This window comes from Haemaphysalis longicornis, unplaced genomic scaffold, assembly GCF_048455015.1.
Source record: "Haemaphysalis longicornis isolate Haplotype H1 unplaced genomic scaffold, Haemaphysalis longicornis Haplotype H1 scaffold_60, whole genome shotgun sequence".
Classification (NCBI taxonomy): domain Eukaryota; kingdom Metazoa; phylum Arthropoda; class Arachnida; order Ixodida; family Ixodidae; genus Haemaphysalis; species Haemaphysalis longicornis.
The window spans coordinates 174,102-201,182 of NW_027526408.1; the positions used below are offsets into that span (position 1 = coordinate 174,102).

At 45.9% G+C, this 27,081-nt stretch overlaps 1 protein-coding gene across 2 annotated transcripts in view; it reads right to left on the reverse strand.

Annotated features, from left to right (window-relative positions):
* The window catches only part of LOC144144084 (uncharacterized), a 98,657-nt gene extending 71,974 nt beyond the window's left edge, over positions 1-26,683 (reverse strand). The window contains exons 1-3 of one of the 2 annotated variants that reach the window (XM_077675495.1): positions 26,550-26,683; positions 11,408-11,472; positions 5,822-5,854 (exon numbers count right to left, since the gene is read on the reverse strand). In XM_077675495.1, the coding sequence (XP_077531621.1) occupies positions 5,822-5,854; positions 11,408-11,472; positions 26,550-26,551 (100 nt within the window). In that variant the 5' untranslated portion in view covers positions 26,552-26,683. Of the gene's footprint in view, positions 1-5,821; positions 5,855-11,407; positions 11,473-15,100; positions 15,121-26,549 lie in introns of those variants that run through there. The other variant, XM_077675496.1, reaches the window with a different exon arrangement.
* Between the last annotated feature and the right edge of the window lie 398 nt (positions 26,684-27,081).

A 27,081-nucleotide genomic window follows, 5' to 3' on the forward strand; every position in this document is an offset into this window, starting at 1 on the left:
GCTATGAATGTCCACCGTTTCCGATCATCTTCTTCGTTCTCTTCTTCTTTCGGCTCATAGCTTTCCCTGTGAATCATCCTCTTCTTCATAAATATACAACATCCTGCCCGCCCCGACAAATAGATGCAGTTAGCCAGCTTCGAACGTTGATCCGTCATTATAGCCTTTCATCCGATTGCCACTGTCCTGGTTCCTCTGGCAGACTCTGCCGACCTAGGTCATCTCGTGGTAAAGTTTGGCTTTCAGAAATCCGTCGTTACTCTGAGCATCCCACCACTCTTGAACTTATTTACTCGCTTGTGGTTTCGTGAGAAAGATACGCCATCATCTGACCTGTTCCGTAATGGGTTAAATGGCGCTCCATCGCGGCTAGCCCCATGTTCTTTGGTGTTTGGATGATAACGTCCTCCATTGAGTTTTTCACTGCTCCAATCTTGGATCACTCTTTGTGGGGAGCGTTTGTGCCGGAAACTCTTGGACTCTACCTTTGAAGATGATGTACCTTGGTGCCGGTAAATTCTTGCAAGGTTTTTACGTTTTGACCTAAGCCCTGTGAATTTTGTTGTTCGCTCTTGGTACTCAAGACTCTCAGGATAGTGTCGGAGTCTGTTGCAAGCTTGATGCCGTTTTCGCGGAGTTGCTCCAACGCTGTAGTCACCTTTCCAGTGTTTGGAAGAAGCGCTCACTTTCTTTTGGTCATCTGGTGCTTTTGCTTCAGAAATCTCTAAACTGTCAAGAGGCCACAATGGCTGAAGAACTTCGCCCGCAGCCTTGTACTTGGTGCTCACTCGCAACACGCAGACATCCGATGCAACCAGCGATGAACGGAGTACAGACAAGGGCCCGTGAAACATCCAACCGAAGATTGAGTTAAGTGCAACTAGACAGTTGTTCCTGGGGTGTCGACGCAATTCTCCTGTCATGACTTTCTTAAGGTGGTCGGCTCCAATCAGAAGACTAATCCCAGGTACAGAATCTATGCCCGGCCGGAGAAGTTGGTCCGCAATTGGCTCACCACTGGTTTCGATCGAAGTAACAAAGTCACTCTCCGTGGGTACTGTCACTATGTCATGACAAATGAAGGGAACTTCAATCGCCTCTATAAGGAACACATCGTCGCTGTACTGACTCCGTAAGAACACTTGCACAATACGGCATTTTTTTTGATGAATTATCGTTACCGAACGCGTGAAGCTGCAGGCTTGTCTTCCCAAGCTCTCTAAGGCGAAGGTTACGGGAGACATCTTCACGTATGAAGGAGCGCTGACTCCCGCCATCCACTACACCACGGATGTACGTGCATTGTTCAGTTCCTGTAATCCAGAGCCTGTACGTCTGCAGCAGTACATCCGGGTCGACAAGGGGACGAGTTTGGCAGTGCAAGTTGCTAGTGTCCAATCTCCGTATTCTGTATGCTGCGCTGCGTTGCCAGCCAGGATAGCCCACCGATGGCACATGTCTGCCACTGCAGTTCCCGCATTTGACGTCAAGGACGAAATCTCTAGAAAGATGGCCTTTCCTGGTGCAACGAAAACATCGCCTTTCGGCTTCCAATCTTCGCAACTTATCCTGATGGCTGTTGCTTCTATCAGACAGTTCCGTAGAATGATTGCCTGAGTTACAAAATAGACACTTTTGCTTGTATGAGAGGGTAGAGGTAAGCACAGCTGCGCTTGGGGGCATGTTCAAACTTTCCCTTGCCTCGTTTACTATGGTGTGAGCTCGCTTCATTCTGATTGCTATCGCACTTCTCTCTCTACACTCCACTTCGATCTCACGATGCGCCAAAAGGGCATCAATCTCACCATCAAAAGACGTGGGCGATGACGTTGTTCCGTCTACGGACGACGCTTCCCCTGAGGTACTTGAACTCTGCAGAGTATGGGCCATTTGTCGGTGGTAAGCAAGGACAATATCCGACGGTAAGGATCTCAGAAGAATGTCCGTCATCATAGCAGAATACGTCGCTGAAGAAATCTTCAACGCAGCCAGTCCCCGCACGTGACATTGCACATGGTCCAGGAGTCGCCGAAGTCCGCCGATATCGTTAGAGGACACTGCCGAAGGAGGCGATCAAAGCTGTCCCAGATGTTCTTGCACGATTCGGCGGGTATCCCCGAAGCGTCGAGAAAGAATTTCCACGGCGTCGTCGTAGCAGTCCTCCGTCGCTTGCAATCCGGCGATTGAATCAGCTGCTGGGCCACTCAGAAGAGACCGAAGATACTGAAACGTTTCTCCTTTGGTTAGGCAATGGTTGTGATGCACTGGCACAAATCGCCGCTGAACGTTTGCAGCTGTAGAGTGGGGAGCTTCACCGAGCTTTTATGGCGATGACACTAATTACAATGAGGATGATCCACCGGTAGAGGCGCTTGGTCTCTCGACATCTGCCGGCCTTGTCCACTGCGCAGTGTGGCCTCCTTAGCCTTTAGCTGGCCCAGCATTCCTTTGGCGGCGTCCTCGTATTTCATCACGGTGACAAACTCTGCCGCAAACTCTTCTTCTGGTATTAATATTTCAAGCTCTGCGTTCAGCTAGCTCAACTCTTCATTGTTAAAATGCAGCCGTTCTGTGAGTGCGCCCAAAGTCTCCAAATCGGCAGTATCCAAAACGGCCTTGGCTTCATTGATAATCCGTGTGCTCTGCTGCCGCCGGCCCGTTCTCTTTTCTTTTAGCTTGTGCATGCTATACCGCAGGCTCGGTCTACTTGTAGCACAGTTGCCACTTTCACTCAGCTTGGTCCCTGATTCGTCGGCTCGGTGGCCCCGACGTCTTCCTTCCCGGAGTTCGGCACCATAAGATGTGGAAGAAAGGAGTCCGAAGCCGCCGTAAAGAAAATAATAACTCTATTTTGGGACCGCTATGAATGTCCACCGTTTCCGATCATCTTCTTCGTTCTCTTCTGTCGGCTCATAGCTTTCCCTGTAAATCATCCTCTTCTGCATAAATATACAACAAATATGACACAGACATTCTTCAGAAACTAGCACAGACTAAAATCAGGGGGCCTTAGTAGGTACCACACTGTTCAAACGATACCTTTTTATAGTTTGTGAACTGCCTACCCAGTATACTTTAAAAAAAATGCGTCCCCAGAGTCAGTAGCTGCTCGTTGAATTCAAAAAAAAGGAAACGGAATGCGCAGCTTGCGTATGTGATTACTAAAACGATCAATGATTTATTCAGATTGCAAGCACATTCCCCCCCTTGCCAATAACCTGCGATATAGATGTGCATTTCTCCACTAGCTCTATCTCCAGAGACATATCTGGCTTAAGTTTACACGAACCCCTTTAGCAATGTCGAAGCTGAACTGCGTTTTTTTCCCGCACGAGCTCTTCTGTTTCTTCCCTACTTGCAGACCATTTGTTATTCCGTGGTTTCATTATATTTCATGTGTTCTTGCTATAGGCTTGAGTGCGCAACTATTTAGCGATGCATCGCCTTGGGCGACGCTTAACACTTCACTTTCTCGTGGCTTTCCCATAAAAGTCAGGTGTGGTTATCGGGAATTGGGTAAATCACATCCCAGAAATATAGTTTTCCACGACCTATATTATATCACCAACGAAACCGCATTCCTCGTTCGCGCTACAAGACAAAACCAACCCTGTGACACTGTGCCAGTTTCACATCAAAATGAGGCGGGAATAGAATTCACTTGTGCCTGATGAGTTCGGAAGTGATAGTGATGAAGTGGTGCTGCCATCGCCGAAGCCCGAAACAGTAGTCAGGACAATGGATTGAAGTGCTAGAACAATGGGACAAGCGAGTCGACACACATGCCAGGGTATGCAGTATCTTGAAATTCGAGTGGCATCCACAGGCTAGAATATTCCGACAGTTTCTTTGGAACAACTCCTAAAGGTCGAATGAGCGTCAAGAACGTAGCGGCTCTTCTGGGAGTACTTAGGCCTGGCTCAGCGCACTACGGAGGTGTTCTGGAAACTTCAACTTAGGGAAACTACGATGCCTCACCCCAGCGAAGCGTCCTCCATCACAGTGTTCGATGCATGTTCTGGAAGGACTTCAATTGCCTGATTATGTGGCAGCAGGTAGCGCTTTGTGTGTGTCGACTCGCTTGACCCGTTGTTCTAGCGCTTCAATTCATTGTCATGTTCTACCAACAGGCCCAAACCAGCACCCTCGTGAGCAGTGAGCACGCGCAGAAACGTGTCCCCGGATAGGTTTCGCTTGCGTTCGAGCCCTTAACCAAGTCGCTGCTCTTTTTTGACGTGCCCTAAACGCAATATCCCGCGCCCTAAACAAGTTGTTTAGGGTGCAGAAACCCAAAGCAAAATTAAGCAGTTGCGCTCAACATGAAAGCTGTTGGAAGTGCAAAGCAGTGATTTTCCATAAAGGCTGTGGCGCTGTTCAAGCGCTCCCTACTACCACACCAACGCTCTTTCCCTCTGTGTCTCACTCCTCTCTTGGTGAGGTTTGTTCAATGCAATTCAATTTTCCCGCCTTCGCAGTTCTCGAACTCCTCCTCCTGCGAGAGCTTGAATCCCTTTTTACCTTTTGTTTCTTGTTCTGCCTGCGACGGCGTGATCGGGAGGTCTGTACTTTTTGTGTTTGCTTTCATCTCGCACGTACTCGAGCTTTTCTGGGCTATTTCGAAAGCGGCGTTTCTTTTTTCTTCGGTGGTCACTTATTTTTCGTTTACCTTCGAAACGAAACGTTTCGAAACCATCGAAACGAAGCGTTTACCATTTCGTTTACAATCAGGCGACTCTGGGCCTCATGCGAGCACGCCTCTTAAGACACAGGGACTAACCTTGCAAGCTCTAAAGCGGGAGGAGGGGCAAGCGCCTTGCAGTTGAGCATCTCCGATGACGCGGTAGGGGTTCAGCCATTGCGTACGCCTCGGTTAGTGACCGTCACGATCCTAAGCGGTGTAGCAGGCTTATGTGACGCATTCCACAGCCGGAAACAGGGCAGAAGCGCGGTATGCTGAGTCCTGAGATATCTAGAATGCCCAAACAACAATAACGTAGGATGCGAACCATTTTCCTGCACAGAACTGAAATTGAAACTGGTTTGAACAAATTGGGTATAGTCCACATCGCATCTCGAATACGCGTCACTGCTTTAGTTGGCATGTCGTATGGCACCTTTTATTCTTTCAGGCTTTACAAATTAAATACTGCGTCATTGAAGGAATAAACGATGAAAAACCTGTTTATTTGAGCCAGTCTATGCATTACAAAAAGCAAAGGAGTGTAACGAATTCACCACAGGCTTCCTTTAGTGTACTCGCAGTAGACCTCTAATAGGCCAAGATTCGAACACTGCGTGCGACGGCAAGCTCTGTAGGTATGAGTTTAATTTAGATATCTAGAAACATTCATTCTGAAGATGCCTGCTTGTCTCGCATTCTGGACGCCTGAAGTTTGCTTCCAAGCCAGAGCTATATTTACAATGCATTTAACTACATACCTCTGCTTGGTTTACAAAAGTTTTGTCACTAAATACATCTACTTTGTTCGCAGCGGCTAACGCGACAAAGGTGCGTCAGTCGTGCTATTTATTCTTCCGTATGTTACTGTTCATTCTTCCAGATATCGTCCGTTTTTTTGTTATGTCACAGCAATAGTTGTACTTTCGTAGCACTCGTTGTACTAGCTGTACTTTCGTGAGAAGGTGCAATTGCTTTGTCATTAAGCTATTAGAAATTAATGGCTTCAGAATATTCTGAGCATAAAACGATGACCCCTACGCAGCGATGAGGGTACCTATGTTAAAAGTTTAGAGCAGTGTTATGAATTATCGAAAAAATTTATTCCAACCTATTTTAAAAAATAAAATTTAAACAGCTTACCGGGATATGGCTTAGTATCAACTTCTTCTGAGCCTGAAACCAGAAGATCATGTTTGTCAACAAATCATATTCTTTAGTCCTGTTCTCACTGTGATTTATTCTTCTGAAAGTTAGGTTAGGTTTACTACGTTCAGAAAAAAAGCACCGAGAACACCTTACCACTAAGCAGTTTGGCGTAAGAATACCTCAATGCTCAAGCGCTACACACATTACAACAATTTGTACCATTCACGCTGAACCTGTCTCCTCGATGCGCCTTATCTGGACCTTCACACAAAGGTCGTCAGTCCTCTCCTAACAAACGTTATTCCTCGTTTCCTCTTGACATGAGCGACCACAACCCCTCCAGTCTGGAGTAACAATGCCGCTGTTGCCGGTTTTCGCAAACCCCGAGGAGTGGCGCAGGCGCCTTACGTACTAAACCATATGGCGCAGAACCTGCCGCAATAATTCACACCATCTGGTTCTGCATGCCGTATGATCATCTGCTCGTCCTCTATCCAAGCTATAGTTACAATGCCGTTTCACACTTTTATTCCAATCAAAAAATAGAAGGGAAGCCGACTGCCTACCCCGAATTCTGGCGGTTACACTCAATGAGTACTTTATTGTTTCCGCATTATTATAATACTTGGGAGTGTGCATGTCCCCTCAAATACTCTTGTTTGGGCCAGTGATTACAAGAAACTTTTGCACTATTGTGTTTCACCCAAGCAGCATCGCCCTTGTAGAAGCTTAGGTTAGCAAAGTCAGCGTCTCGAGAGCCATATCTAATAATATTATTTCTTTTTTGTGCTTCCTAATAACCGCTTCTATGCCAACAGTTGAAGTTTTCGATGCTCTAAAAACGCAAAAATACTGAAAAGGGTGTTTTCTGATGACTGAATTCATTAACACCTGCACGTAAAGATAGCATGTGGTGGGGCTTGCCTTGAAAAATTTACACCATCTTCCCGCGAGGGGAACCATGGGGTAGATGCTACGCATCGGGGGTTGCCGTTGCGTTTCCGTTATGTTAGCGTGTGGATTGCTGTTGTTGTGTGTCCTATTTACGCAGCAGGTTCACCCCCGATGCGTCGCATCTACCCCATGGTTCCCCTCGCGGGACGATGGTGTAAAGTTTTATCGGGGTGGCCGGTGCTTGTTACGGTTGCGCCGACCATCGTGAGATCAGGCCTGTTAGTCTCCATTTCAGATCATCGGCGGTCACCGGAGGATGTCATCGGAGGAGCGCCGGCGGAACGACTGAGCGGAGCGGCGCAGTTACCGCGTTTATATGTACGGTGAGCATTTATATGTACGGCGAGCGTTTATATGTACGGTGCATGCGCATGTGTTAACAGGGGGGCAAAGCGAGCTCCGAGACCGTACGAATCGTGGGCGCTGACATGATACAATTCTCATGGTTACCAGATCAGTTTTATTCAGTCTTCCAAACAGTTGTTCCGTAATTATTTAACTAAAACAAAGAACTTAAGCAAAATAGTTAGAAATAATTGTCTCAGTAATGAAACTAGCTCTATAAAAAAAGTTTTACTTTTAATTAGCGAACAAAGAGTAGGTGCGTAGTTTAGTTTTGATTTCGATTTTCGTTAAGTGTGCTAGGAAGGGGCGAGGCCCTTGCGCCTGACTTGCGAAGTGTGTGTGTGCAGTCTCCAGCTCAGATCTGCGTGCGTGCAAAACGTGTACAACTGGAACAACTCGGATGCACGCGCTGAGCAAGTGCCTTCCCGGGCGCTCGCGAGGCTGTCATTCGTTTCTTCACGTTAAGCACCCAATCTATTGCCCCTGCACTGACGCCGGAACAGCGATTCCGATCTGACCTTGACTACCGCAAGTTCACTACAGGCTACGGAGTGGCAGCGATCGTTCCCGTTGGAAGAGAAATAAAAGGAGCTTTTATAATCGTTCCGTTCCAGTTGTTTTATTCATGGAACTTCTTACAGCTCTCCGTGCTTCGATCTTTTGCGCGAACGTTCGTAAAGGTAGAACGAAAAAATAGGTAACGAAATGCGGTTTCTTTTTAAATCAGTCACAATAAGACAATAAGTCCATGTTCTCTCCCCGCGCGCTCTGTGCAGCAAATTACTGCCCATTCAGTCCCGCAAGCTTTCCCTTTGAAGTGGTGGAAAGCAGCTAGAGCTTGACGAATACAGACAGGAAAACGGGACACACCGCTGATTGTATTTCGCATACTCTTTGGCATGCATTCTGCCACTCCGTTGGCCTGCGATCGACCGCGCTCTTTCGTTCCTGTGCTTCAAAGGGCCGCGACTCACCGGCAATATCAGTGTTGGCCCATGCGATAACGGATTTTGTGTGTGTGTGTCAATAAAGGTTTTAGATTCAGCTAAAGTCACAGTTCACTTTACTTCATTTGAAAAGCATTCAGCGACGCGCAAAATGTCACAGAATGGCAAGTAAAGCGGCACAGCGCAAAAATGCTCGGAGACGGAGATTCATTTTTCTCTTCGCCCCAGTACGGATCAGCTGATTCCTTGGCGTCCTCGCGCATGCGATCAGTCGCATTCAAGCTTGCGCGCAAGTGTTGTGTGAGCGTTGCCACATCTCGCTCAAATAGTCTCAGTACATATAAGTCGCACGCTGAACCGAGAACACGTCGGTTACCTACCCACAGGAGATAAAACCACGCAATGCTGTCGACGCCGCCTGCACAAAATCCGCCTGGCCAGCGGTCCGCCATGTTACAATTAATCCCGGCATGCTTCGCTAGCCGGACGCGGAAACGACACAGTAGCACGTTGCCAGATTACAACCCATCGCTTTTGCCGTTTTTAGTAAGCAAAAGCTCAGCTGGCAACCTTCAAATCGTTGTATCATGTCTGCCACTGTGTGTCGTACGGTTCCAATGCATTGGCTCAGCGGCGCGCTTTCCCTCTAGAGTCAGTATATTATCTCTATGTGTGTTAACCCGCACCCACGCACAGCTGGCACGGCGACGGAGCGAGCGCAGCCGAGCGCTAACACGCAGATGGCGCTGCGGTGAGAGCGGCGCTAGCACGCAGCTGGCGCGGCGAGCAGAATGGGGGAGGGATGCGGATGCCGCCGGACTACGCCGGAGGGCCAAGGCGGGTGAAAGAGATGTGTCGCATCTAAAATATGGGTAATGTTCATTAAAGGGGCCATGCAGACAAACTGCTAGTTTGATTGATTGGGAAGATTGCCTTGTTAGAATAACACTGACACCACTCTTAACGCAAACTTCACTGAGATAGGCTACATGATTAGGAAAAAAAGAGAATGGCCATACGACCCACTGACTCAATTCCCGCACTCGAACCTATGACGTACTGTGGGCCGGTGTGCGATTTGCTGAGGCCGACAAAAGCAAACGAAACTTATGCAGGGCTTTTGAGTTTGCAGAGCGACCTATGTTCGCCTAAATGTAATGCATATTCTTTTTTTTTTAAGGAATAATGGTGAGGTAAACAATGAAAGCTGCGAAAGTACACACAAACAGAAAATACCAGTGTGGACTGCTGTTGGTACTGCGCGCACTATGCTTGTTACAGCTGCACAGCAGTCCGGCGCTTCGGGGTTCTCTCGCGCAACACTGGCCGATTGACGCAAGCAACGTTGTCTTACGTTACCCTCTTTATCGAGCATAGCCCATGTTTCACGAAACGAATGTTATTACCGTAACTAAAGCAAGCCAGGCGCAACTACGATCAAAAACAAAGCAAAGCCGTGCAGCTGTCCGGCGTATTACAGTGGTGCAATCTAGGAGGACTTACGGTAAGGAATGGTTCGCATTCCGCTGCAGACAAAACAGCGCACTAGCGTTCGCTTGAAGACTTCTCCTTGTTACTTCATCGAAAAGGTTACGAAACATACGATTTGGCGGGGATACAAATTCTAACTGAAAATGGTTAATCCCTAAATTAATAAAACATCGTTTGCTGCCGGAAAAGCGAGGGAGCACTATAAAGTACCAGATGTTTCGAAAGAAACTGTATTTTGTCTGCATGGCCCCTGTTGGTGGTAAGGGCACTAAGACCGGTCAATTTAACTAAGAAGTTTTGTGCGGAACACGCAGAGAAACCCAGGAACCATCACGTGCTAAATGTGACCATGGTTGTTTTACGGGCCGCGGTCGATGCAGTATCTTAGTGTCTGCACAACAAGAGCTTGCGGATAGGAGCGCCAACCAATTTAGGCTTGGACCTCTTAAATACGTCCTCAATTTCAAATGAGCCTCGTCCATGGGGTGTGAACTAAATTGACGCAACGTTAACGTAACGTTGACGTAACGTTGCTGAAAGAATGAGTTCGGGGCTTTTCCCCGTGATCTCAGACGGAGACTTCGGGGTTGAGTGCTTGCGGCTGAAACAGAGAGTGCAGTAAAGTCGTTGTGAGCTGAGGTTGAACAAACCGCGATTAAAGTTAGCTCGACATGCAAGGGGTGTGACATTACTCTACCACGTCACAGTTGTTAACTTCGACGTTACCTAACGTTAAGCGCCCAAATAAGACATTAGGCTCTACGGTGCGCTTGGGCGAGTATCATCCGAATTCGTGCCCAAACGCAGTTACTGTATGCAAAGTATTACAGCTGCGGATAACACATGACGTCGTAACAACCCGAAGCCACAACATAGTCCTAAGGGTCACCCACGAGCAGTTGCTGAGTTGTATACAGCCGTAGAGTAACGCGTACCCGCATCGGCCGAACGGTCAACGCTTAATAGGGTTGGTGCATTCTGGGGCATGGAACAAGCAATTTGTGAAAGAATAAATCAATTAGCAAAGCGAAAAAACCTGAGGACTCGAACACGAAACATTTGTGGCCGTCCTCAAAATTCTGCATGCGTAAATTGACCAAAATGTTCAAGTCGCCCGAAGAAGCACATGAGCGCAGTAGTGTAATTTGGCAAATTTTATATGCTGCTTCGTACGTTATGGGGTGCAGTGGTTCTCTCAGCAAAACAAACGGTTAATTTTGTTGACCAGGCTCGCATGTGCGTGTGCTCTGCTTACGGGGACAATAAATAAAAGATGTCAGAGCGTCCCTTGAGTGTAAACTTTCAATATCAGGATTCTCCTGTGCAGGGTAACTTTTGATTGATGGATAGATTGATTGTAGGGTTGAACGCGCCGACGCAAAGCAGGTGATAAAGCGCGCCGTAGTGGAGGGCTCCGGATTAATTTTGACCACCCGGAGATCTTTAACATGCGGCGAAATATCGAACGCACGGACTTTTTTGCTTTTCGCCTCCATCAGAAAAACGGCCGCCGCGGCCGGGAATGGAACCCGCGACCCCGTGCTCTGCAGCGCGACGCCTTAGCCACGGAGACACCGCGACGGGTCAGGGTAATTTTTAGTTGAAGACATTGTCTTAGCACCCATGCAGGGGCATTGCCCTCCGATACCAACTGAAGTACGGCTTAGCTTTCGCTGAAATACTCATAATTCTTTGCAGACGTATAAAATAAATTTATTTTAAGAAATAGTCGTCGAAGTCAGTGTGACACATGCATACTTTATGCATGCAAACATCGATGATTGTAGCATTCCGAGTTTATTTGCCTGACCTTTTCAGAGATGCAGTTTGAAAGGAGTCTTACCTTGCGCTTGACGCAACAGGGCTATCAAAACAAGTGACAATATGCAGGGCATGGTGCTTGCAACCCTGCAAAAGCAAAATGGCAAGAACAGGTCATATATATTTGCTTGCCTGAGTCAAACATTTTGAATCCACTAACTTTGTTGTAAGTTGAGCAGTTATAACTGTATCCAGGCAAATGTAAGCATAAAATATGTGGGGCTCTGAGAAGTGTTGCTATTTGTGCGAAATGAACCACTTGACAAGATATTGAAGTTGTTTGTTGACCAGACGCAATATTTATTCTAAAAAACCGCATTTCTGGCAACTCCCTTTCCTATCATGTCAACCGTCATTTTCCTTCTACGTCAATTTATACTTCGTCGCAGCGTTGATGCGGGCCCATGCATAGCACGGCGACTTTACAGAAGGGTAACTGCAGCAGTCTTATGTTCTCGCGACTTTCGGGGCCTACTGACGTGGCGTCTGTCGGCTTGTCCGGCGCCATCTGCCGCGAGATGCGTCATGTTGCATTCCGCGCCGGCGGCGCCCGCCTCGCCACACGTAGCGGACTGCGCGCGCTCTTCGACGCGGTGCCTGCTATGGGCTGTGTGGCCAGTTTACTGTTGGGTCATTCCATGCAAAACTTCCGAGCCGCAAAGTGAACCATCGTGGATATTTTTTGAGTAAAAATTGTGGGTCATGCTTGCGTGGCCAACAATGCTCCCTATAAGTATTTTTGTCCAAACAATGTTTTTTTCTTCTTGTAACTGCCCCTTTACTTCCAGTGTTTAAAGCAAAGTTATGCCTGCGGGAAAATTGACTAAAACCACTTGTTTTTCATTCGCCACCAGTTTTTATCGACATCACAATTAGGCACTGAACTTCGTAATGCCTCATTTTAAACAATTTTGCTTTTTTGCTCTCGTTGCGCCATACAGAAAATGCACGATGTCGCGGATTTTGCAGCTTTTTTAGCAAATACAAGCACGCTCTCTTAGTTTATGGAGCATGTTATTCTGAATTTCGCTATTGTCGATAATTCTTTGAAAATATATTGAAACTGAAAAAGGCGTATTGTGCGAAAAAACATTTCTCAAATTTCGCAGAAAATTGTTTGCGTCCCATATTCTCCCCTTAATCATGCATTTTTGTGATCGCGGAAAAATTGTAAAATACAAGGAATTCACTACTACAAATTATCGCAGTTTATTTCAGAAAATGTAATCAAAATAGCTTTTGTTCAAACAGAAAAAATATTTTGGAAATTGCACACGGACACTTCACCCCGTTGTTCCACAGAGCGTATTCTCTGCACGGCATGCGCCTGCCGTTATAAAAGACGCATGAGCCAGCGGCTCGCGTTGCAAAAATAATTTTCTCTGCAATGGTATTTTGCAGCGTCAATAAGGGTAAAAGGGATAGTTCGCGTGTTGGAATTTGCGCGACTTTAAAAACACCCCAAGAAAGACGAAGTCACTGTGCTTATGGAATTCTCAGAAAACTAATCTTCTCAGGTTCAAGATGCCACACAGTCGTATTAGGGTGAACACGCAATGCACACTGCACCCGTTCGTTGTACCGCTAAGAGGTCAAAGTACTTGATGTATCGGTAAATTGATTTATCGTAATATCCGCCTGACTTGCGCAAATTACCGCTGCTGTATACGCCTTTCAGTCAGCACTGCTGGGACTGTCTGCGAAAGACTTACCATATGTAAGAAAAAATTATTACTTTTGACAGAATTCTTTTTCCAACTTTAGGAAGAAAACAAACTTCGTTATCACTTGCCACCACGAAATCTGCTTCCATCTGTCTGCTGAGTATAAATTTCGTTACTTCACACGGCAGGAGCGCATGTGATGGAGTTACGACACAGTTAAGCGCCTGGCGAGTAGGGCCAGTCTTTAGAGGCCTTACGGAGAGCACATTATAACACCACATCAATGATTTCTGTGGGCGGAAAAGGACATCACCGGCATAGGTCGGCAAACTCAATCACAAGAACACTGAAACACACCCAACTAACCACTCCCGAGTTAGAGCTGAGTGAGCCTCGCCATCGTTATGGACGGGTGAGTTCGAATGCGAGTGAGTGCGACACCAATTGCAGTGAGCCCCGCTCACCACTCGTGAGTGCGAGCGCCACTCGCGGTGAGCCGCATCTATCTCTCGCGAGTGCGAGAGCCACTCTCTGACAGCCCCGCTCACCACTCGTGAGTGCAAGTGCACTCACCCCGCTCACCAGTCACGAAAGCAACTCGCGTTAATCGCGCGATTTGCAGAGCTCACCGCGGCGAGCGCCACTATTGAGCATGTATTTGCTGTGGGCTATTCACCGCAGGAGCCACTCGCAGTGATGGTTGGTAATGGCGCGATTGCTTTTAGCCTCGATTCACAGTACTGCCCTTCAATGTGTTTTTTTTTACCCAAGAGCGCTACACAAGAACTGAATACTATCACCTTTCAATAATATGTAAGCCCTCATCCCACCCCCCCCCCTCTTATTCCCTTTTCCCCGCCAGGGCTTCTTGCCTCTTTCTCATTAAAGCCTATCAATCAATCTTTTAGCCTCGTAAATATCTGGTAACCGCACTCCTGCTATAGGGCACTGTACAACTACCACTATGGGGGCGTGTTGATTGATGAATGTAATTAGGATAGACTTCTGACAGCGTAATGCACTGACACTGTTCCGTTTCATGACCCATGAACGGTGTGTTGCGCACACGCGCGTGCGAGAGGCGACGGTGAGAGGTGAGCGCGAGCGCGAGTAGTGCGAGCGGCGACTGCAGGGAGGTGAGCAAGAGGGTGAAAGAGTAGGAGTGGTTAGGGCGAGGGAACGAGTGGTGAATGTGTGCGCGAGTGAGTGCCTGTGGTGATGGTAAGTGGTGAGCGTGAACGCTAGTGAGTGTGAGTGGTGACTGCGAGCGGTGAGGTGAGCGCCAGTGAGTTCTAGGGGTCAGAGTGAGTGGTGAGCGTGAGCACTAGTGGGTGCGAGTTGTGAGGGCGAGTAGTGAATGCGTGTGTGAGTGAGTGCGAGTGGTGAGGTTGAGTGTGAGTGAGTACGTGAGGAAACATTTATTTCTGAGTGAGTGTGAGTTACCGGCGTCAGGATTTGCCCAGGTATGACCGACGGAATTAGTGTGCTAAGGGGGCCAGATAGCGCTGTGCAAGATACAAAAGCCAAACTCACAGAAAGGTTCGAAAAAGGGCTTTCAATCAAAGGAACACAATAATTCCACCATTTTGAATCTTCATCCCTTTCTGCTATCCTGGCTGGGCTAACTGCGTTCTCGACTACAGTGCCTGTCCGTTTCTCCAAAGAGAGGTCGTGAGGAAACTTTACGGCTAATTTAACTGCCAGCTTTATGTTTCTGAGCAAAAGAAAATATGTCTTTAAGAACAGTATGAATACTGCAACCCTACAAAAAACGTGTTTGTGTCGCTCGTTGTTGCCATATTACCTTGCTGAGATGCAGAGAGACGGTATGTGGTACATGTTGAAGTGTGGGGGTGTAAAAATTGAAAAATTGTTTTCTCTGCCAAAAGAGAAGCTGTTTCAATTTCGTTTTCTGAAATAAACTGCGAAGACATGTACTAGTAAATTCCCTGTATATCGTATTTTTACCATGAGCAAAACAATTCGTAATTTAGGGGTGAACATGAGCCAGAAAGAAGATCTTGCCAAATTTTACAAATTTTTTCTCTCACATTTCTGCTTGTTCCAGTTATATATTTTTCTCAAATTGTCCACAATGCTGAAATACAGAAACAAAAGCTTCATTGGCTGAGAGAGTGTCTTTGTATTTGCTACAAAAGTTTGAAAATGCGCAACATCGTGCAATTTCTGAATGGCGTCACGAGAGGAAGAAAGTAAACATCTTTTAAAAATGCGTCATACTGGAGTCCAGGGCCATGACATGATGTACATGAAAAAAACTGTGGCGATCAAAAAATAAGTGATTTCTGATTAATCTTAGGACGGACATCAATAAAGAAAAAACGATTTACTTGCACACAAGTTTTTTGAGTGTGCATGGTGAGCCATGCAAGGATGAGCCACAATTTGTATCGAAGAAATCCGTGATTGTCGACTTTACGGCCAAGGCGTTCAACATGTAATGACCCTATTTTGTGTCAAGCAGGACACCGCTACTGCGCATAATTTACGCCTGCGGTAAGGTGTGAAACACATCGCAGATAGGCGGGATGTAAAGCGTAGTTCGGTCGCTTATCGCACCAGCGTGGAGTGACGGACCTTGCGTTCCCAATACTGACCCCCTCTTCCTCGTGCACATGGGGCGCACTAGTAAAAATGGCCTTAATTTAAGCACACAGTGGTCACGTTTGCAAGCTTTCGCAGCCCATAGGCAATCACTCGCTTCTTTTGCTGTCACCAGAAATGGCATTCTGGCGCCACCATTCCAATTTCATCTTTGTTTGCCCCTGCTCGCTCCTGCAATATCTAGCACCAGAGTCCTTCAATGCTTTTCTAATCACGAAACTCCCGGGCAAGTTTCGTACGGGGACAAACGCTACCGCGAGAGGCGCCACCGCAGATCGGAGGGCATCGGGCGGCCGCCGCTGCTCTGTAGCTAGACCGGCAGGCAGGAACGCAGAGTAGCAGCATGCCCGTTCGCACCAAATTTTTTCGCCACTCACAAAAAAGCCCATTTGAGCGGCCCATGACACCTAAAGCGAAGGCGCACTGCTGATAAGGCGGCGAGCATCTGTTTTATCTTACTCCGTAGTCCGTTCCCTGCCAAACGCGCTCTGACCACGTCCCTGGCTGCCCTCCGATCAACAGCTGTGCCGCGGCGCAGCAGCTTACGAAGATCGCCCATAGTGTGATGGCAAAGTTTCATGACCAAAAAGGCATTGGAGGACTCTGATAGCACTCCATTTTACAACACGTGCAAATGCTGGCGGGGTGCGTCGAGAATCAATGTGAAGGGTGCCTCCGCTAAAGTTTTCAACTTGAAGCCCCTTCACCATGAGGCCGGTGGCAATTCAAACGCAGCGTCACGTCAGCTAGCGTTACTTCTCAGTATTCATCAACCCTCTCCCCAAGCACTCTGTCGTTCTCTGTTGTTCTATTCCTGTGCGTCTGCGTATCAACGAGCAAACGTTTGAAAAAGTGCCTCGTAGATTAATAACTGACGTGTTCCGGGTGAACTAACACATTACCGGTATGGATCGCGACCTGCGCAAGCTCGGTGATCCTATGCGCCAAATTGATGTAGCTAGTTTGGCTCGTTTCGTTATCTCCGGCACCAATCAACCAATATGCGCTGGAATTATTTTTCACTCATAAAGTTGCTCGCCCTTTTTCACATGCTGTTCGCCCGCTATACGCCTCGAGCTTCGCGATCGCTGCGCCGCCTGCCGCCGCTTCTCCGCGGCGTTGACGGGATTTGCGCTGCGTGGCTGATAGGGGCTCGTGCAGTGTTTTGGTTCTGTTTCGCTTCTTTTCGCTTTTCCGCGCCCTATAAAAACTTGTTATGGTGACGTCTATAGGCAAAGAGTACGTTTAGGTCACTTAAAAAGCTGCTGCATCTTCGTAGAGTACGCGATCGCCTGCAAGAGCTACCCGGTGAGGCGGTTCTGCGAGCTTCGTCGCCGCTCTTCCGGGCGTCGGCGACGGCAGCAACATATCATCCATGTCACCTCCAAAACATCAGGCACGAATGAATTCTACTGCCGCCTCGTTTAGACCTGATACTGCCACAATGATAGGTTGGCTTCATTTTGCAGCGTGGACAACGAACGCGGCTTCGTTTCGAATATGTACGTCGCAGAAAAATGTGTTTTGGGGATTGGATTACCCAATCCCGGACAATAACTAATGCCTGCTTTAGGAATATAAACCATGGAAATATGTTAAGTAAATTCCAAGCCTGTGCGTCGTTAAATATGTTCCCACACACGCCATATAGCAAGAACCAAGGCAAGTTAATGAAACTACGGGGGAAAAAATGCTGTGCAATAATAACTCTAACAGAAACAAAAATAAAAAAACAGTGCAGCTTCTGACATGCTATAGACGTTCGTCGAAACTTAAGCCAGGTAGGGTTCACTGGACTAAGTATACGCGAAATACACTGCTTTTTCGCGAGACATCGGGGGGGCGGCGGCGGGAGGGGGACGCTGTGTACAAATGCGGAGCGGAATCAAGCAATGAACGGTTTAGTAATCCCACACACAAATCTCGCGTTCACTTTCCTTTTGTTTTCCTACTTCAACGAAGAGCTGATCGTACGGCCGACGCATTTTTGGAAGTATACAGGGTAGGCTGTTCAACAATTAAGCGATGAAAGGTGTCGTTGGAAGAGTGTGGTATGTGATAAGAACCTCTGATTTCACTTTCTGCTTTATTCTGTAGGGTCCCTGTGCCATATGACGATATTTCGAAGTAGCATTTAGTCGCGGACGCGGATTATATTCTTAAGCTCGTCTCCGCGCTGCGCGCAGGGGATATATGTAGCAGATGAATGTTTTCGGGCGCTCACCTCACGACAAGACGACTCTGTCGTGTGCTGATCCCGGAGTATAATTATGCACTGTCCATAGTACTTTTGTTGAATATTCCCGAAATTAACACAGACTGGCTTGTAAATCGTGGTGATCAATATCTGAGGTATATTATTGGCAAACGTAACTGGTGTGCCGTCAGGTATGAGTGCTCCGCTGATAATGTAAGCGCACAAAACCGATTTAAATCGTAGTGTATAGCCGTAGCATGAACATCTGAGGAACCGGCGGTTACGCAGACACGGCTAGTAAATTCAGGTCCGTGTAACAACAATCGGCTCCACCGTACGCCGGTTCCGCGACGCTGGCCTGTGGCACACACCTGGCGCTTATACAGACCAAATATACCACACTAAGATCGCGTCAGAAACATTTACACTCTCGTAAACACACCCCATTTGCGAACAGAGTGACTGCTCCACATAAACATGGATTTCAAGCGGCTGCAAACGGTAAATCTCAGTCGTGAACGTGCCGCAAAAGCAGCGGTGCCACTGGGGAGCGGGGCGCGGACTCCCACGGCTGCTTTCGAAACGAGCCGCTAGGGGGATTTCAGTGGCGCCCCTACAGGCCGCGCTCGAGGCGTATATGCGTGCTTGCTCAGTCTGGTCCTGCGTTTCCATTTTTTCCCTGAGTCAATGTAGTAATTATTTGCAAATTATTCATGTCGCTTGTTGAAGTATGCCTTTTGCTGGACTGCGGGTTTATATAAAAGTTTTTTTCTACCGTAGTTTCAATGAGCCTATTATTTTTGGTGTTGGTGCATTGTTGTGTCCTACCGTGGAAAAGCAGCAGCCGCACGGCTAAAAGAATTTCGTTTTATATATTTGTCTTCATTTAGGTACGCGTGATGCGGCTTAACAAGCTACCTTGGCAGGCAGGTGATAGGCTTTGTATTCAGCGGCTTCCAACTATCAAAAGTGGTCCCTGTTGCTGTGCGTGTTTGGTGTATGGCGCATGCGTGTAATATTTCGCAGTTTCTATGCTTTTAGAAACTTAACAGGTCCTAGGAAAAAGCATGATATGAAATGACCGCAGTGAAGTGCGCCTACGTTCAATTCACACAAACGTGATCCCAGTGTGGGTCTGAAACTTCCAAGCTGAAGCCAGATGCTGATATCTCAATTTTTTAAATGCAGAGCATTTCAGTAACTCACGATGTCACCCGCGTTGACGTCCGTAGTCGTAGTCCGCACCCCTCCCCCTACACTATATAAAAAAATACTATCCGGCACCTGGTTTCGATCCCTCGACCCTGCGGGCGGAACGCAATGTACAACCCACTGCGCCACAAAGCCGACACAGAATGGGAGGCTACGAACGCGCCTTATATCCTTGACTCATTCAAACTACGTCAAGAAGCTGCTGATACAACGCATTCACTACCACCAACTCCCCAAACACTAAACGTTAACGCAATACACCCACCCCTTATGCGACGCATTTACTCGAGTCCCCCTCGCGGGAAGATGGGCCCAATTTTTTTTCAATAGGCAGCACGGGAGCGAGAAAAAGCAAAGACGACAAGAAAACATAAAAGTGTTTTCAAAGGGCGCGAAAAATGCCAAAAATTGCCGGAATATCAGCAACTGTGATAAACTTCCTTTTGTCACCCTCGAAAGTAAAATGGCAAAAAACATTTTTTTTTTGTCGTAGCGAACCTGTAGTCATGAGTCTTTGAACACTCTTTCCCTGGCATATAGCAGAGCCACTGGTTCCTGTACAGATGAGGGCGTTGAGTCAGTGGCGTCATTCAAGTTATTAAGACGGCAGTTGGGAGTCTCGAGCCTTTATCAGAGATAGATGCCTTGTGAGCCCAGCGCAGAAGCAGTGCAGTAAATGTTACTAAGGCCCCGTTTTGAGGTGATTTACAGGGCTGAATCAGTGGGAAAAGCAGGTGTTGTGTCTTCTTCACCTGTATAATTACCGCCTTCTTCCCAGTTCGTTTCGATTCAAACGGACATATATTGACTCCAAGATTGCCTCTACGCCAAAAGTGGTCACATGGACACGAAGCAGACAAACGAGAGTGCCAGCTGAAGAAGTAATGAAACTTATCAAAAACGTAAAATAATTCAGAAGCAAATATTAGAGGCTGCAAAACAAAATCAGGACGTGCAGGTCGAAGTGTCCATGCTAAGACCGGCGGTAAAAAGTACACAGACCCCCCAAAAGAAATGCCCTTTCTCCGCCCTCCTTGTCTTGCACGTGGGACTTATAGCGGGTCAAATCGTCACATTTATCTAAATATTTTATTCAGAAGCATAAGCATATCCAGAAAAAATAGACAAGTAAGTAACAAGCTTTCACCGTAAAGATAGCTTCCATGCTGAAATGACCTGATCTAAAAGTCATAGAGACTTAGCAGATAATTCCTTAATTGCATATGCAGGAACCGCCGAAAACAAACCTCCCAGGTGTCCTTCACTATCGCCTAAGAGACGGGAAGGCGTAAGCCTTGACATGTATGCAGTGCGATGCCGTTTGGGACTCGCGGTTCTCTTGGTTCTTTTGGTGCGTTTAGCATCCTCACATTTTTAAAAAAGCGTAGAAAATGCACAATTCTTCCGACATCGAAACAGTTTGATGCCTGCTAATGCAAACAAGCAGCCGATCTGTAGAAAGGCGACTGCAGTTATTCGCCACCAAAATCTGGAACAGTTGCCCCGGTACATCAGGTCGGCTGATATCTTTCCCCATAAAATAAAATTACACTGCCCTCTTTAATTAATCGGTGACTGACAGACAGTGCTGAAATAGTGGCTTCAATCGATAATTCATTTTCTTTTACTGTCAACACGTTCAGCGAACGTTTACGGCCTAGTTGTTATTCTTCGTTGCCTTTTGTTTTGTTTGTGAATGAAAATATTATGTCTTTGATCTTAAGCATGTTTGAGTGGGTGAATCTATGTGATCGTATAAACCCGGAGCTTCTTATGTTCACAATGTTCTTGCGGCTTGTATTTTCTTTCCTGTTAAAACGTCTTGTATTGCCACATTGAACCCTACACTAGCCTTTGGCCGCTAATCCAAGCAGCATTTTTTAACTTTCGGCCTTTAATTGGAGAAAAAGTTACATAAATGAAATGAATGAACTGAAAAAGGTAATCTGGTGGACGCATAAAAGGAGCGGCCGAGTTTAAAGGGACCCTGAAGAATTTAGCGCACATTATTGTAAATGTATTTCGACATAAGGTATTATTTTATCAGCAATCTTCTCTGACAATAATTATGAAAATACGTTCATTATCTACGCAAAATTAAAAAAAAAATTAAACCCTCTTTCTTAACAGAAAGATGGTTGAAACCCGAAGAAGCCTATCTGGAAGCAACATGCGTCAAAGTCCAAAATTCAAACCGTTTCGCCCGTGTCGGAATGGCGCAGTAGGGTATATATAGACGCTGGCTTTATGAAGACGGGAATCATGTTAGATTAGTACCGCGCGAAGCGTCTTTTAATAATTAAGCGATTAATGTGTGTTCGTTCGCCATCATCATCGTTGTGTGAAGCCCATTGTGCCATTAGGCTTTCCTGATGGGTGCTTCACTGAGACGAACGACGATATGGGGGAAGAATGAAAGCTTTGCTATAACATTGTGCGTAATTGCTACTGCTCAACTCGACCTTAGACTAGCGATGAAGACGTCGAGCTCGCTCTCGGAAAGAGGGGCGGCTCGCGACGTTCTCATTGGCGGCCTTTAATATACGAGCGTAGGAAGTTTTATTTCTTTCTCGGCAACGTGGACTAGGGTGCGTGACCTAAAAGTCCGAGTCAGGTGCGGAACAAAGAATGCATTTGTGCGTCCTCACCCAAACAATTTTATGCTGGTAGGGCGCTTATGAACCAGTTAACGCTTGTTGCCGAGTGGTCTGGTCGAACGTGAGGTATTATGGTCGTCACCAAAACTCCGCACCCACTCGAACACTCGAACCAGAGAATAAACCATGGCGTTGATCAGCACCAGTCGATAACAGAGCTACCGCTGTAATGGCGGAGCTAAGATGGTGCATAATGAGGGAAATTGAAGAGAGCGCGGTTGCTTTTCCCGCATCTTTCAGAGAGATCTCCGAGCGTACCGTTTCAAGTGCACGTGTACTATTTGGCCCAGTTATTCCTGGTAGTGATATATAAGCTTCGCGCAGGTTTATCTGCACTGCCCAAAGAGGGCTGCAGGGTACTTTACCATCGGAGATGGGAAAGTGACTGAACACGAAGGCAGCTGCAGAACTCTCGTTCAGATCGTCCTTCTGGAGGAATTATATAGTTGACAGCAAAACCGTTGTTCCCGCAGTCTTCAAAAGTAAGGGCGTGGTAGTTTTGGAACTTTTCCTGTCTTCAAGTTTTTGGACAGTTCCAAGACGGATTTTTCTATGGTCACGAGATGTACAATGCTTTCACATTAAAATTGCCTAGAAGTATGGTCTATAGGTTTAGGTCGTGAGAGACCACAGCAGCAAGCTGAATAGACATTCTCATAATGTTTATAAAAGGCTCACCGTTGGCTACTTCCGTTGAAAGTTTTACAGGAGGCTGTATATGTTTCTTCCCATTATTCATTTGGTGGATAATAATAGAAAGGATTCCTATTGTTTTTTCTATTTTTTTTATCTGGCAAGTGGGTACATTACAAATTACGAGCTTGCGCACATATCACGGGAAATATTCTACACATGGCTGGCGTTGATTTTCTGAGATTTGTCCATATTCACTTCCAGAAACTCCAAATACTTGTATGCACAATTGATTTATCGTGTTTCGTTGACCTCTACGTTCTTTCTTCAGTGTCTTGACGCAATGAATGCTGCACATTTTCAGTGAATTCCTGTAGTTCAAGTTATCGTAAGGCATTATGGTTTTGGCACGGCAATTCTCGCACAGTATGCTCAAAGCATTTGAACGCACCAAATTCACTCAAAGATAAAACAGTTATGCGGTAAAAAAGTTCTCGTGAGAAGGACAAGCAAAAACCGTTCCATGGCACGACGTAACAACTAACGGGGATTAATTTAACCCCGAATTGTGAAGTCTACTGCTAAGCTTGAACATTAAAAATTTCTAACGGCCGAGTAAAGAAGGCGACGAGAAAGAAACAGTTCTCCTACATTAGCGTGATAAGATATCATGCTATCTCCCAAATCAACATTTATTGCTATTAAATATTTTCTTACGACACTCTCTAAGAAGCGTCCGTAGCTAAGGATAAGGGCGTAAAAAAAGGTATTTTAAAAAAAGCTAATCTCTTATGGCGCGCAAATGTGCATCAGCAACTTCGACAGCCTCATCATGCTAGGAAGAAAAATTGAAAATTCTGCAAACTTTTGTCAGCACCATGCAACCGTGAGTCACATTATATTAAAAAAAAAACCAGCAGAGAAGCAGCGAATGATATAAAAACAGTCTTCTTAATATCGGATGTATCACGGTATTTCCTATCATTCCAAGAATGGTCTTTGTCTTTCTATTATTTAATGCTTTCTATTATTTACATTTAGTGCTAGACCTTGTCGAGTACAGCTATGAACGCCCTATTGTTGGAAGCGTATTTCTACCTCTGATATGTTGTCATATCCTTAATACATTGCTGAACATATTTCTTACGACGAAAAGGAGCCTGTCGTTCAAGCTGAAACATACCCTACTCCTCAGGATCTCGCCATTAGAGAAAAAGGACAGCATAATTCGCCTCGCACTATACATGTCATCATAAAAAAAAAAACACGAAATGCTTCTTGCTTGAAAACTGCTGGTTCAAATTACTTTCAGTGTATTTGCTCAGTGAGGGAGTACAGTTTTCACGGAGCAGAGTAAAAATGAGGCAAATGAAACCTAATGGTGTGTGGCCTTTTCACCGTCTCGTCCGGAAATCCACAAGCTATTACCGCTGCGTGCTTGCGTATATAAAAAACGATCAATAAGAAGCGCACGTTTGCATCTTCCGGGATTCAGGAGGAAAATGTGCAAAATATTGCGGGCGGGGTACTGGGTGCTGAAAGATTACTATCACGCAGCATGGGTGTTACCGAGTGCATTAGGTGAGCGGACGGCATAGACAACCCGGATGGGACAGTGAGTATCGACTATAGCTGACGATAAAAAAGTAGTTGTGTTCAGAGTCGGTAAATCTACCAAGTTATCTGAATCATATAGCCGCCCGTTTGTATTGCTCTAGTGACTGCAATTTTATACAACATACGTTTCATGTGTATGGCTTGCATCTAGACTTGTCGTCGGATCGAGTCATATCGTGATCGAAATATTACGTGAAGTTTTATACTTCTGGGTGTAGCAGGGAGACTTGTATATATTCTGGGAGCAAATAATCGTTAAACTATAGGACAAGTGTGCAGATGCTGGGAACCTCCACGTAGAGTTGGGCTGAAGGAGATGACGAGAATGCGCCTTACGGTGAAGCCGAGGGCAACACTGGTGAAATAGCGGTGACTGGGGAGGTAGCGGGGTCGTGTAACGATGAGGAGCTATACACAGGACCCTTTGAAGTGGGCTTTACTATTGTACATAAATGCATTGCTGGGAGGACGTTTCAATGGGCAATATCAGCAATATCATTTTGTAAGATGCGAAGCTTGGCTTCACCAAGCGTTACCGATGAACTGACGCCTTTCCTAGTTAGGTCCCCACAGAAATGCTCGAGTATTTGAAAATTTGAAGCAGTCATTACGATTTGTGCACGGGAAAGCAGGAAAGTAGAATTTCCGTACTAGGAGTACAAACCCGCTGAGCCAGTGAGAATTGGTTGATCAGTTGCGAGCTTTTATAGAGCCCTGTCGTAATCTGTGCTCTTTCCAGACAGCCGCCCCAGTGTGCTGCTATGGGTATACCGCATTTGCACGACTCTAGCGTGCGCCCTTTTCTGCTGCAATTATCTTTCAATTTTATGTGCGCGTTACAATGGAGTCGAACGCCGGAATTGGCTTCAAAGCGGAGAGCAACATTTTCATGGACACGAACTCATCCACAAATCTAATTCGTAATCTGCGTGGTAAAATCAGTGCGAAATATTTTTTTTCCTAATTTACCTACTAAACTTACCTTCGCGTTACAACGGGGTACGCGTTACGCTTCTGCAAATACGGCATTCGCTATTACGCGTGGTTATGCTGAACTTGAGCCCAGCGAGCACAAGCAAAGACAAACAAAATGTACGCGTATCGGGGCGAACCGGTTCTTGACATTTTTAAAGTTGAAGGCCACCATACGCATCCAGTAGTTCCATCTTTAGGGAGCCATAGTTAAAGAGGCGAAAATGGAGTCGTGGATGCGTGCTCGACAAACATTCCGGAGGCCCTGCTGTAAATTCCCACCCCACGCCAAGCTTTATTGATTTTCTTATCGGTCTAACGCACTATAACCTTTTTCTCCGATTCACCATTTGAACTGCCAATATTCTTCTCTGTATGGTATAAAGGTTTAGATAAAATACCAAAAATCAACATCAACACATTGATCCCTATATTTGTACATACCTTTTTTTCCTGCAAGTTTGATTCTGCTAGAGATGTATTGACATTATCTAAACACGTGCGCACAAACAAATAAGTAAAAAGTAGATGAGGCACTAAAAAAACGTTCCGAATCGGCCTGCCGACAGTGTACAGAAGGTACTGATACTGGACAGCTGCACGATAAATCAACCATTCTAACCTAAAAGCGGCGATATTCTCGTTTATTTACCATTGCCATCTTGTGCAGCGTGATACCAAATCCTACAAGTTAGTATCCCGAATAAAGGGATAAGGAGGGAAATGTTTATGAAATATAAAGAACTCCTGCAATACGACGCTGTGCGGTGATATCACTGTCCCCTCAAGTCTTTGCAGGCATAGCGCAACTTTATTACCTTCCTTTATTGCAAATGTATTGATAGTCCACAGTGCACATGCTTCCACATATTTATTTTTATTACCATAAATGTGGGGAGCCTATTGAGTTAGTAAACACAGTTGATGCGTAAATAATACTATTAGTAGAGAAAATGCGCGAGGGCTTCATTTTGTCATTTTGAGTCTCAATGGTCATCGAGTTTTCTGACTGCAGGCATTTTTCAGTTTCACTACTGCACCTTGGCAACTAGTTTTGTCTAAAGCCTCATGCTTTATGTTTCGTGCGTGGAGGTCTGGTATATGACGTCATTTTATGCAGACGTCACCCTCAGCTTGTTCGTATATCTGAAAGGAGCCGCTTTCCGAAGCCAAACTATTGCATACGTACAAGGATGTAGTCACAGAGACATGGTAAACACACGCGCGATTAACAACTCCCGGTCCCTGTTCCTCTGCGTGTGGAATAAAGAGGGTAAAGAAGGGTGCTGGGTGAGAAAACATGATGACTACGCAGCGTCTTCAATGCCGGCTGGATGAGGCGATCTGATGTCCTACAAAAACGCCAATGTGATGAGGAGTGCTAGCTAGTCGACGATGAAAAAGAGCGTGTTTTTTGATGCAAAGGAGGGTCCCGAATATTGAACACATAGGTGCGTCATTTAAATTTGGATTGTTTTGTATTATTGTGAGATTCCAAACCTCATAAATCTATGAATTGATCATATACAAATACCTGGCTACACATTTATACATTGCCCTATAGTTCATACAAGAATATAAACTTACATGTGGCTTCCAGAGAGTTACCAAACTGAGAATAAGTATCTGATCAACTCCTAAGCATCCCAAAATGGAAAGTGTTTGGCTGCTACGCAAGAGATGTGGAGGCCAAGTAATCAAGTCCGGACTCCTGTCACAGCATTGTCTATTTGGACTTCATGTCAAACAATATTGGATTGTTCCTTGTCAACTCTAGATTCCAATAATGACGAAAACACCAATTGTTTGTTCACAACACGATTTACGTTTTACAAAAATATCTGCAGTTAGTAATTTGTTAACAGATAATTTGTTAACAAAGCAAATACCCGTTGAACAAAAAATAGGGCTCACAAAATTGTCTAGCTTGCCCATATTGCAGTTTTATAAAACGTGTAAGTGTTTTTTGGCAATGATTCACCCCCTGCGGAAAACAAAGTATTGACATTGTTGAAGAGACGGTGACATGCAAAGAAAAACATCGGCAACATCATTGTTTGTGAAAAGTGAAAAGGACACGAACGCAGCGTTTTTTTACTGTTTTCCGTACAGGCAGCAG